Source organism: Dasypus novemcinctus, chromosome 15, assembly GCF_030445035.2.
Source record: "Dasypus novemcinctus isolate mDasNov1 chromosome 15, mDasNov1.1.hap2, whole genome shotgun sequence".
NCBI classification, from domain to species: Eukaryota; Metazoa; Chordata; class Mammalia; order Cingulata; family Dasypodidae; genus Dasypus; species Dasypus novemcinctus.
Window position 1 is genome coordinate 13,559,610 of NC_080687.1, and position 13,197 is coordinate 13,572,806.

At 38.8% G+C, this 13,197-nt stretch overlaps 1 protein-coding gene across 3 annotated transcripts in view; it reads right to left on the bottom strand.

The window, feature by feature from the left end:
- LOC101445555 (phospholipid-transporting ATPase IB) overlaps positions 1–13,197 on the bottom strand; it is a 675,309-nt gene that overhangs the window by 485,828 nt on the left and 176,284 nt on the right. For all 3 annotated transcript variants that reach the window (XM_058277045.2, XM_071208176.1, XM_058277047.2), the window contains exons 14-16: positions 7,012–7,100; positions 6,637–6,681; positions 4,000–4,075 (exon numbers count right to left, since the gene is read on the bottom strand). In XM_058277045.2, the coding sequence (XP_058133028.1) occupies positions 4,000–4,075; positions 6,637–6,681; positions 7,012–7,100 (210 nt within the window). The remainder of the gene's footprint in view (positions 1–3,999; positions 4,076–6,636; positions 6,682–7,011; positions 7,101–13,197) is intronic.

Sequence of the window (13,197 nt, forward strand, 5' to 3'; positions counted from 1 at the left end):
CACTCCTGCGCAGGGGCAGCACTCCTGCATGGGCAGCACTCCTGCACAGGGGTAGCACTCCTGCATGGGGCAGCACTCTGTGCAGGCCAGCACTCTGCGGGGGCCAGTTTGCCACACGGGCCAGCTTGCATTCACCAGGAGGCCCTGGGCATCAAACCCTGGACCTCCTGTACGGTAGATGGGAGCCCAATTGCTTGAGCCACATTCACTTTCCTATATATGGATCTTAAATGTTACAGTTTCTTAATTTGCATAAAATACTAAATATCTTCAATTTATTTGACAGACTTAAAAAATGGCAGGAAAACATATGTCTAAAGTTGTTATGCATGACAAATCCCAGCTATAAAATTTCTAAACAATATACATATACAAATGATTTCTTCTTGAAGATTCAAGCTCCAAAATTCTAGGTATAATGACCAAAATGAAAGCCAAGTCTTCTTCCTTGCCAAGTCTTTGGAAACTTACTCTGCAAATAGGAAGTCATTGATTAGCAACGTTATCAAGGGACCACATGAATTGTTCCTTGACATTTTCCATAGGATGATTCTTTGAGTAAGAGTCAAATTCCATCTTGGCTATCAGCCCATAGAAAACTGAAAACATAGTCCTAAAGGACCCAGAAAATCAGAAATGATGACCCACAACAAAATGAAATTATGAAGCAGATGGAAGTACTCTCTTGGGAGTGAAGTAAGCAGTTTCTTGGTTCAAATGCTTTAATTTTAGTCAATAGTCACAAGACAATTTAGATTAAAGTGTGGAGCATCTATAGCCTAAAAGCCTAAAATGCTTCTTCCCTCCCCATAATTAGTTTCTGGCAAAATTACCAAGTATTCATTATAGGCTTGTATTTAAACTGTTTAAAACACCCACTATGTACATTTAATGCAGCCCCATGTCTTCCCAAAGGAAACCATCGGAGACTGTGCCTCTCATTATTTATGATGGAGTAAGATGCTAAATTTCAAAGGGTTTAAGTAACATAATAGACAAGATGGAGAATACTGCAGGAGGTTTCAAGGGCCCAGGAAAGTGTCAAAATGTTAAAGCATAGTCAAGTAAGCTTCTACTAAACAAATTGAAAATAAAGTCCTCAATCAATAGCCTTATTACATTTTTAATGAACTGTGAATATCCAGATTATTAAAATAACCCTAAAAGACACCATTGTTTTCCTCAATGCTCATGACAAGCTCCCGAGGCCAGGGCTTCCTTTCTGCTAGGTTGTATCAGCTCATTGGCTTAGGAGTGTAGAAAATGAGAAACAAAGGAATGAAGAAAGAAGAGCACTAACTTCTCTAACCAGTGGGTTTCTTCCTGAAATGCTTGCCGTTCACCTTGGAATCAAAAATGGTGCTGAGGAGGAGTTGAAAAGAAGTGGATGGCTAAGGACAGAGATTGAGAGGGACATGATCTGTGCCCAGGTGCTGACTCAATGTCAAGAGAGAAGGATAAGCTCAAGAAGAACAAAGGAGTGGTGGCCAAAGCCCCATAGAGATCCACCATACACAAGCAGGAGGTCAGTCTTGGAGAGACCATCTCTGTGTGTATAAATTACCTGAGCTAAGTATTTAAACATTCAAACATTAGGATTCCAGAAGCACATGTCATGGGACCCCAGGGGGTCTCTCCTCCAACACTGAGGATTTGCCCCTGACCACCAGGCTTCCATGATAAGTCAGTGCAAACATCCATCCAGTGGCATTCAGTGGGTGGCCACTTGGCCCACACATAAATTATGGTAGCCATGACAACAACCACTTGCATAATGAGTCACATCATACCTATCCTGTGATGCAAAAGTGTATAATGTCTCTTAATAATTGCACATGCCTTTTTCCCAATTAACAGGAATCCCTTGAGTGTCTTTTAATCTATCTCTTACCCTCATACCTAACAAGGTAGTTGATATACTATTCCCTTAAATTTTCACTACTGAATGGATAAATAATTGAGCCTTTTAAACAAAGCCAATAGTTTGCTGCTATGCTTAACCCAGCACTAGGTTCTTCTCGTCTCTCTTCTACATTTTTTGTTTTTAAAGATTTATTTTTTATTCTCTCCCTCCTCCTCCCCACCCCCCCCCCCCCCAGTTGTCTACTCTCTGTGTCCATTCGCTGCATGTTCTTCTGTGACTGCTTCTATCCTTATCAGTGGCACCGGGAATCTGTGTTTCTTTTTGTTGCGTCACACGGGTCAAGGAGGCCCGGGGTTTGAACCACAGACCTCCCATGTGGTAGGCAGACACCCTATCCATTGGGCCAAGTCCGCTTCCCACTCATTTCTACTTTTTCAATTACTGATGTATGCTAAGAAAACAACCTATGAGACTACAACAAACAACAGTTTCTTAAGCCTCTGTGTCATCCTTCCCCTTTCTCCTTTCCCATCACCCTCCCAACTTGACCAGACATGTTTAGTGGACCAACCTGGTAATTACCCTCAATCTGAATACTACTTGGAAATACTTGTTTCCTCTTTCAGGAAACAAGTCCTCACAGCAACTGAACAGACAAGTGCCCTTGAGTAACATTACCCTCTTCAGAAAAGGTTTTCTTTTTGAGATACCACTCTTCTGTTTGGTGAAATTCTAGCCTAGGAGTTGAGTCCAGTCATTGAACTACCACTCACCTACCTCTAAGAGCAGACACCAAAAAGTACCTCCTTGATGCCTGTAACCATGAACACAAAGCATGGCAATTCTCTGCAAGGCCTTGGACAACTTACATCAGCACCCCAGCTGCAGAGTCAGCACTGCAGAACTATAGCTCATGGGGTGGGTTCCTTACACACTCACATTTGAGAACCACCATTGGAAAAGGTTTAGCATTAACAGACACACTAACTACAGCAGAGAAGAGAAGGATTTTTCCATGGAAATTTGGAGAAAGTTCTAAACATGTTTATTTCCTAATAAAATTTTGAATATAAAGCTTTTAATTCTGCTCATGTTACCTAACTTTATATCTAGAGTATTTTTCAGGAATAAATAATATCAGATTAAACTAACCTAGCTTATACTGACTAAACTGGTTGTCAGTGCAATGTTCATTGAATACCTTTATACATTGGTATTTTTCAGGATAGCCTTTAAAATAAGAATGAAGTGTGCAACTGGTTTGCTGTAATAGCTGAGGCTGTGTGATGCCATGGTGAAGAATCCAACAGATTTAAGTTAGCCTCAAGTCTACATTTATCAGCTGGTAACTCTTGGCCAAGTCACTTCATATTTCTTCACGATTTCCTCATCACCCCATTGGGGCAATTCAAGTGCTAAGTGAAATGTAGGTCAATTGTCTGATGCATAATAGGATTTGATAAAGGCAATCTGTTATTATCTCTTACTTTATTTTCTGAAGTATCCTAATTGAAGAATATTACAAAATATTTTTCAAAATATATGTCCTCTTGGCCCCATAAATTTGAAGAAACAGAACTGCAGAACTTTTCTCATGTACTACTTTATAATTTCACGACATGCTTACACGCAACCTTACACTAACTTATGCACAGTATTCACCACACAATGTGTGCTTAAGATCGCTTCCCTGAAGTACTGACACCAGGAAATTGAGGCAGATCTCTTCCCCAGCCTCCAAAAGTGCAGCTTTCGAGACACTTTTATAAAAGTGCACTACAAGTGACCGAAACCAGACATAAAGTACTACCTATTGTTTGACTCCATTTACATAAACTGTAAATATAAATAAATTTATAATGACAGAACTAGATGAGCAGACATGCATGGCAGGAGAAGCATAGAGGAATGGAGAGGTGACTGCTAAGGAGTAGGGTTTTTTTTTCTTTTTGAAGTAATGAAAATGCTCTAATATTGATTGTGGTGATTAAGGCACAACTCTGATTATACCAAAAATCATTAAATGGACATAAAGGTAGACTCTATGATATGTGAATACATCTCAATAAAACTGATTTTTTCAAAAAGTACACTCTAAGCCATTTGATGTCTTAGAAGCAAAATGGCAGGCTTACATGGCGGTCCTCAATGTTCCTCAACAGCCTGGGGTCGTCAAAGTCACAAGAGTCACTGGTGGGAGGGGCCAGCCGGCTACAGGAGAGAATAGAAAATATTTATTTATTTGATCCAAAGGACCCTGTTAAAATGATCACATCTAGTAAGAACCTGTCTTCAAGAAGAATTGCACCTAAGGACGTACACTTAAGGATTTAGAATACTGTTTATTCTTCCAACCCTCAATACATCAAATCCTTAACCTTATTATAAATAAAATATTTTAAAGTTATTATAAATAAGAAAATAGTTTCGAAGAGGGAAAACAGAAGCCGAGGGTCACCACCATGATTGTCATTTTAGTTGCTCCCTGTGTTACTTTTACCAGGGGAAACTTCCAAAGTACCTGCTCAGAGCAGGCAAAACAAGAGGAATGACTGCATCACAAATATGCAATCATTTATGGCCAGAGCGCATATAAGAGAGAGATGTAGGCAAGTAATTATTACAAGACAGGAAACTTAGTACGATGGCTGTGTGTTATAACATCCTGGAGAACACGCAAAGGGGTTCGTATAGGCATCCATCTCCAGTCTCTCCTGAAGCCCTTTCCTCAGGAAAAAGACAAGGGGAGAGGAGATGAAGTAGCGTTGACACTGAGAGACTTCTCAATGATGAACAGATATCAGAGAATTGTAGAGCAGAGAAAACAGAAACCCACAGCTTGCAAGAGGAAGCACCTAACATGCAAGCTGATGCACCCAGCAGCACCTGTGAAGGTGCAGGAAATGGAAGCCCAGGTATGGGGAAGGCTGAAAACAGGACTGGTTCCAAAACCATGTGTGGAGGATTCAGCCTGCAAAAATCCTCCCACGAGCCATGCAGCCAGCAGCTGGATTCATCGTTTGGAGACGTTAAACCAGGGTAGCCCTGGACCCAGGCTCACATGTGGCTGTGTCAGTTCATTCTCCCAAAATGGTTGTGTAAGTGAAAGTCTGTTTCCACTGAAAGGTACAATCACCAGCCCACTGCTCCCACTCGGCTCCCATAACAACAGCAGTGAGGTCTACAGCCTCAGCAGGAGACTGAAGGGTTCTCACGAGAAGAGAACTGAGCACCTATAGAGAAGACCCACAGATACTGATCTCCAGCCATCCCCTACTAAAATAGGGGATCCTGCCTGATCATCCCCCAAGGCCAACCAGTCATCAACCACATGCCATATATACATGCACACAGCTGCGCCAATACCAATCAGCTCTGTCCGTGTAGAGATCTTAAAATACGAGCAGACAGCCAGTGGTCACCAGGCCTTTGATAAAAGTACGATACCAAAGCACCAGAACTTTGAGGAGGAGAAGATCGATAGATTGAAAGAGCAGTGCACAGGCAAGGGTATGGGATGCACTCAAAACCAAAAATGAGGGAAGTGGACTCGGCTCAATGAATAGTGTCCACCTACCACATGGGAGGTCCACAGTTCAAACCCAGGGCCTCCTGACCCGTGTGGTGATCTGGCCCACACACAGTGCTGATGCGCACAAGAAGTGCCATGCCACGCAGGGGTGTCCCCTGCATAGGGGAGCCCCATGTGCAAGGAGTGCACCCATACGGAGAGCTGCCCAGCGCGAAAGAAAGTGCAGCCTGCCCAGGAGTGGTGCCTCACACATGGAGAGCTGACGCAGCAAGATGACACAACAAAAAGAGACACAGATTCCCAGTGCCGCTGTAAAGAATAAAAGCAGACACAGAAGGACACACAGCGAATGGACACAGAGAACAGACAACTGGGGTGGAGGGGGAAGGGGAGAGAAATAAATTTTTTAAAAAATAAATCTTAAAAAAAAACAAAAAAACAAAAATGAGATTAAATTACAACACCACCACGAAGGCTAGAAGATCAGGTTGAGGTGATATCAGAAAATTATGTGTGATATGTGTGTATGTATAGAAAATGGAATAGAAAAATGACATGCAATTGGAGGATTAAGCCAAGAAGTTCAATATCTAACAGGAAATCCAGAGGGAACAAAGAAGTTAGAGGGAAGGAAAAATATCACAGAAATGACACAAGGGCATTTCCAAGAATTCATTCAAAAAACTGTAGATAGAAGGGGCCCACATGTAGTTAATATTAAGAGCCCAACATAATTAAGAGAAACACACTTACACCAAGGCAGAGGTTTGAAATTGCCTAAGCCAAGGATAGTGGAAAAATGGAAATGCTTCCAAGAGGGCAGAGGAGAGGGGTGGGAAAGGTCACACACAGAGGAGCAGGTCTAACACTCTTCTTCCACAGCAGAGTGTCCAAGACAATGTCGGAAAGTTATTTTTATTCAAAAACTAGTACAAATAAATTATTTTGAAATACAGAAATAAATACCAAAACAAAACAATGCAAACAAAGTTTAGAAAGTTAAAGTTGGTTGCCTCTGGGAAGTAGGAAATGGATGGAAAGTATTGGGCTAGGAGCTGGCTATTTTTTATTAAATGTCTATAGTATTATTAGACTTTTAAACTGTGTTAAAGTTTAAATTTTATTCTGGTTCTCTCTTAAAATAGCATACATGGAACTTTTATTTACATATAAAGATATTCAGGTGAGAAATGAAAACGTTCCGAAGTCTTTTCCACCGAACCTTCAGTAATCTACTTACCAGAAGTCATCTGAAGACATCTCTCTTGTCAATTCTGGGAAATGACTTCCAAGGAGAAGGAAAGCATAATGATCACAAAATTGTGGTGAAAAAAAAAACAAAACACGGACATGAAGATCAAATCATGAGTTAAGTATAAACTTAAAGATCCCTGGGATTTCTCAGTTAATATTTGCAAAAATAAACCATGATTTAACTGTTCAATGTTACATTGGGAATACATTTCAACATACTGAATAAGAACATATCTATATTCCTTATAAAGTATCCTTTCAAAAAACCAGAAAGTCATAATATTTGAGTAAGCAGCTAAAAATAAACCTATTTTGTTGGAGAATAAAAATGAAATTTTTAGGAGGCAAAAATCACACTCACCCATAGGTTACTCCCGCAATGCTGCACTTCTTAAAGTTCATGATATTGCAGGTAAGAGTTCCAGTTTTGTCAGAAAACAGATATTTTACCTAAATTAAAGAATAGAAGAAACACATCAAAATGTAGTAAGTTGAAAAGACCAAAGATGAAGTTCTTTCTTTCTATATTTTTCCAAAATCATTTTAACAAGGCAAGCAAATCGTTGCCAAAAAAAATGTATTTTAATGCTTAGAACACTTTACACTTTTCCATAACCAATTCTAGCATCAAATTACAGGGAAATGTGCAAAAGAAGTTTCTGTACTAGCCCTGGTACCCTTATTAATCTATATACTTAAGCAATAAGTCTTGCCACAGGTATCTCAATGATATATTATTCTCTAAGACATTTCCATGGTCCCATATAGTATTCTGTTCTAGCATCCAATAGTCAAGACAAGAAACTCAAACTTTGAACTCCTAAAAAAAAAAAGTAGTTTCAAAGATATATTGGATTAAGAAAGCATATCCAGAACCACCACAGAATGAAACCTGAAGCTTCTCAATCACTATTGCAATTAAGACAAACATGAAGACAAGACGGATCTGCTATAGATTAAATCACTTTCTGAGATGCAAAGCTGTATAGATTTAAATATGCAATGCTCTCAATACACCAAGATGAAAGAAAATATTACTGGTGGAGATTAACAAGCATGCCATCTTGACATGATTAACTGAATGTAAAAGAGAGGTACTCCACATGCAAAGGTGGTGTACAAATTACGTTATCTCAGGTGAACAACATGTTGGGAACAGAGAAAGGAACTCAGGACCATGAGAGAGCAGAGAGAGCCAGGTTCCAGCTTGGGACACTAACTAGAGACATGGATTCTGGAAAAGTCACCTCATCTTTCTTGGCCTCAATCTCCTTACATCTAAACAAGAAAAATGTTTGACCAGAAGATATGTAACATCATTCTACTGTAACATTTGGGGACATTGATGGTCCTGTGAAAGGGAGTAATTAGGTATTATCTCCTGTAAAAATTCCAGTTTCTTGATGGTTTTCTAAAGAGAGCTGATGATTGGTACTGAATGCTACATGTAGTCCAAGGACCTCAAAGAATTGTTCCAGGGAGACAGTGTTTTACTGTTTTATAGAAGAGGAATTAATGACATGAATTGTTTTCTCTGTATATTTTAATGCATATAATATAAGCAAATACACCAAGAACTGCTTTTAAAGCAAAGGCCTTCAAGTAAAAAAAAAAAAGATTATTAATGCTCCTAGAGAACTCACATAGAAATATAAAATGAATACAAAGTGGGTAATTAATATTTTCATTGATTAATAAGTTTTCATATGCAGTAACTCTATGAGTATAAAAATTATGTAGAATCTGCCTTTTAGCAAGTAATGTCCATCTTTTAAAAATTTTTAAATAGATTGCATCAAGATACTAAAATAATAAGGAATTGTCATGATTTAATATGACTCTGACTACTGAATTTTAATTTATCCTTTATGCTCCATCTCAGAACTCCTTCCCCATGAAACTTTCCCAATATCCCTAATTAGGATGAATTATCCTGGGTGCTTACAAGTCAAGAGAAGGGGAAAATTTACTATAAACTCTAAGTAGAGTTGGAAAATAATATCAAAGAAACAGTATCACCTGCATATTTGTCTACATGGTTCCACTTTGTTATAACAATTGGTCCAGAATTTGAGCCTCAACTAGCTGGCAATAACTCAAAAAGCTATAAAAAACAATCACAGCATTCACTTTGTCTTGATGGGAGGGAAAGAAAAGAAAGCAAGCCTATCCCTTGCCCCTAGGAGACTTTTTCTAACCCTGAGATAAATTAAACATGGCGCCTGCACCTCCACAGGGGGACACTAAGGTAGGGGAAGGCAGCAGTGGGCAGCGTTCCTGGCAGGCAAGGAGCATGTGCACCCAGCTTTGGAATCCCAGGTCTGTTATTTGCTAACCAGGTATCCTTGGATAAAGCAGATTTAAATGATAATATGTATAATATGATATCATAATCTTTCATGGCAAGTCATTCAAGAGAGGTTAGTCCCTGCAGTAATTTTAGCATAAGAAGATACAATTGTTAAAGCACAATTCAGTAAAGGCATTGAGCTTAGGGACTAGGAGTAAAAGTGGAAAAGATGTTGGTTCCCGGATATATTCCAGAAACAAATGGGGAACATGTGTGGGAATTAATAGATCCATGTCCTTCAAATTAGCCCCCACAAGCTCCTCAGTTTGATTTCTGAATAAGCTAAACTGCAGATAACATTAGGTAGTATCCCCTAGTACCTATCTGCTGGCTAGGTCCTGCATATTCACATTTGCTATCTCCTCACAATGATGTGGGGCTTTACTTTTTTTGCCATTTAAGGAGTTTTTGTTATTTTTTTAATTAGAGAGGTTATAAGTTTTCTGGGAAATCATGCATAAAATACTTTTTTTAAAAAAAGAGTTTCCATAATCCACCCAGTTATCAACACTGCATTAGTGTGGCACATTTGTTACAATTCATGAAAACATTTTTATAATTGTACTATTAACTACAGTCCATTGTTTACAATAGGGTTGACTATTTGTGCAATCCTGTTTTTTTATTTTTATTCTACTAACATTCATACAATCTAAAATTTCCCCTTCTAACCATAGTCACATATATAATTCAGTGCTGCTAATTACAATCACAATGTTGTGTGATGATCACCAACATCCATTACCAAAATTTTACAATGAACCTAAATAGAAATTCCATACAATTTAAGCATTAACTCCCAATTTACTACCCTCAATTCATCCCTGATAAACTATACACTAGATTTTGAATCTATGAGTTTGCTTATTCTAATTATTTCATGTCAGTGAGATCATATTTGTCCTTTAGTGTCTGACTTATTTCATTCAACATGATATCTTTGTGTTCATTCATATTGTCACTTGTATTGGAATTTCATTCCTTTTTATGGCTGAATAATATTTTACCATGTGTAAATACCACATTTTATTTATTCATTCATCAACTGATGAACACTTGTGTTTCTTCCATCTTTTGGCGATTGTGCAAAATGCTGCTATGAACATCAGTGTGCAAATATATGTTCAAGTCCCTCCTTTCAATATTTGGGGTATGTACCTAGAAGTGATATTGCCAGGTCATATGGTGATTCTATACTTAACTTTCTAAGGAAATGTCAAATTGTCTTCTACAGTGGCTGCATCATTTTATACTCCCACCCCAGCATTGGTTGAGGGCTCCTATTTTTCCACATCTTTTCCAGCACCTGTAATTTTCCAGGTTTTTTAACCCATTCTATCATGAAGTGGTATCTCGCTCTGATTTTCATTTGCATTTCCATAATGGCTAATGATAGTGAACATTTTTTCATATGTTTTTTGGCCATTTGTATTTCCTCTTTGGAAAAATGTCTATTCAAGTTTTTTGTCAAATTTTAAACTGACTTGGCCCAATGGTTAGGGTGTCCGTCTACCACATGGGAAGTCTGCGGTTCAAACCCCGGGGCTCCTTGACCCATGTGGAGCTGGCCCATGCGCAATGCTGATGCGCACAAGGAGTGCCCTGCCACGCAGGGGTGTCCCCCGTGTAGGGGAGCCCCACGCGCAAGGAGTGCACCCGTAAGGAGAGCCGTCCAGCGCAAAAGAGAGTGCAGCCTGCCCAGGAATGGCGCCGCCCACACTTCCGGTGCCGCTGACAACAACAGAAGCGGACAAAGAAACAAGACGCAGCAAATAGACACAGAGAACAGACAACCAGGAGAGGAGGGGGGAATTAAATAAATAAATAAAATCTTTTAAAAAAATTTTTTTTTAATTGTGTTGTCCTTTTATTGTTGAGATATAGGATTTCTTGATATATTCTGGATATTAAAACATTATCAGATATGTACTTTCCAAATATTTTCTCCCTTTGAAAAGGTTGTCATGTGGTCACATTTATCTATTTTTTTCTTTTTTTCTTGTACTTTCGGGGTAAAGTCTAAGAAACCATTGCCTACCACATGGTTCTCTACATTTTCTTCTTGGAGTTTCATATTCCTGGTTCTTATATTTAGGTCTGAGATACTTTTTGAGATAATTTTTGTAATATGGTATGAGATAGGTTTCTCCATTCTTTTGCATATGGATATCAAGTTCTCCCAGCACCATTTGGTGACTAACTATTCTTTCCCAATTGAGTGGACTTGGCAGCCCTATCAAAAATCAATTGGCCAAAGATGTGATGGTCTATTTCTAAACTCTCGATTCAATTCTATTGGTCTATATAGCTATTCTTGTACCAGTACCATGCTGTTTTGACCCCTGTACATTTGTAATAAGCTTTAAAACTAGGAAATGTGAGTCCTTAAACTTCATTCTTCTTTTTCAAGATGTTTTTGGCTCTTCAGGGCCTCTTACCAGTCCATATAATTTGATGACTGGCTTTTTCATTTCTGTGAAGTAGGCACTGAAATTTTTATTGGGATTGTGTTGAAGCTATAACTTGTTTGTAGTAGAACTGACATCTTAACAATATTTAGCCTTCCAATCCATAAGCATGGAATGTCCTTCCATTTACTTGGATCTTTTGATTTCTTTTAGCAAAGTTCTGTAGTTCTCTATGTATCAGTCCTTTACATCTTGGTTAAATTTATTTTTGGATATTTGATTCTTTTAGTTGATATGGAAAATAGAATATTTTTTATTGATTACCTTCTCAGATTGCTCATTACTAGTGTATAGAAACACTACTAATTTTTGTGTGTTGATCTTGTGCTCCACGACTTTGCTGAATTTATTAGCTCTAGTAACTCTGTTGTAGATTTTTCAAGGACTTATAGGATCATGCCATCTGCAAATAGGAAGGTTTTATTTCTTCCTTCCCAATTGGCATGCCTTTTATTTCTTTACCTCGCCTAAGTGCTCTGGCAAGAACTTCCAGTACAAAGTTCAATAGCAGTGGTGACCCTGAGCATCCTTGTTTCGTTTCTTGTCTTAGAAAGATTTAAGTCTCACCATTTATTATGATGTTAGCTGTGTTTTTCATATATGCCCTTTATCATGTTAAGTTTCCATCTATTCCTATTTTTCTCACTGTTTTTATCAATAAAGGATGCAAGAGTTTGTCAAATGACTTTTCTTTTTTGTTTTTTGTTTGTTTTGAAATATATTTATGTATTTATTTCTCTCCCCTTTCCCCCGCACCCCGGTTGTCTGTTCTCTGTGTCTATTTGCTGCGTCTTCTTTGTCCGCTTCTGTTGTTGTCAGCGGCATGGGAATCTGTGTTTCTTTTTGTTGCATCATCTTGCCGTGTCAGCTCTCCTGGGCAGTCTGCATTTTCTTTCGCGCTGGGCGGCTCTCCTTATGGGACGCACTCCTTGCGCGTGGGGCTCCCCTACGCGGGGGACACCCCTGCGTGGCACGGCACTCCTTGCGCACATCAGCACTGTGCACGGGCCAGCTCCACACAGGTCAAGAAGTCCTAGGGTTTGAACTGCGGACCTCCCATGTGGCAGACAGACGCCCTAACCACTGGGCCAAGTCTGCCGCCCGTCAAATGCCTTTTCTGCATCAATTGAAATGATCTTATGGTTTTTGCCCTTCAATACGTTAATGTGGTATATCACATTAATTGATTTTCTTATGTTGATCCATCCTTGTATACCTAGGATAAAGCCCACTTGATCATGGTGTATAATTCTTTTAATGTACTGTTCAATTCAATTTGCTAGTATTTGGTCAGTATTTTTGCATCTATATTCATAAGAGATATTCTTCTATAATTTTCTTTTCTTGTAGTACCTTCATCTGGCTTTGGTGTTAGAATGATAATGACCTTATAGTATGAGTTACATAGTTTTCCCTTCTCTTCAATTTTTGGAAGAGTATGAACAGGATTGACTGTAATTGTTCTTGGGATGTTTGATAGAATTCACCAGTGAAGCCATCCCAGGTTTTTCTTTGTTGGGAGGTTTTTGAAGACTGATTCAATCTCTTCATTTATAATGTCGTGATGAGATTTTTCTATTTGTTCTAGAGTCAGTGTGGATTGTTTTTGTGTTCCTGGAAATTTGCCCATGTCTCCAGGTTGTCTAATTTGTTGGCATGCAGTTGTTCACAACATCCTCTTATGATCCTTTTTATTTACGTGGGGTCAATAGTAATGTCTCCCCTCTCA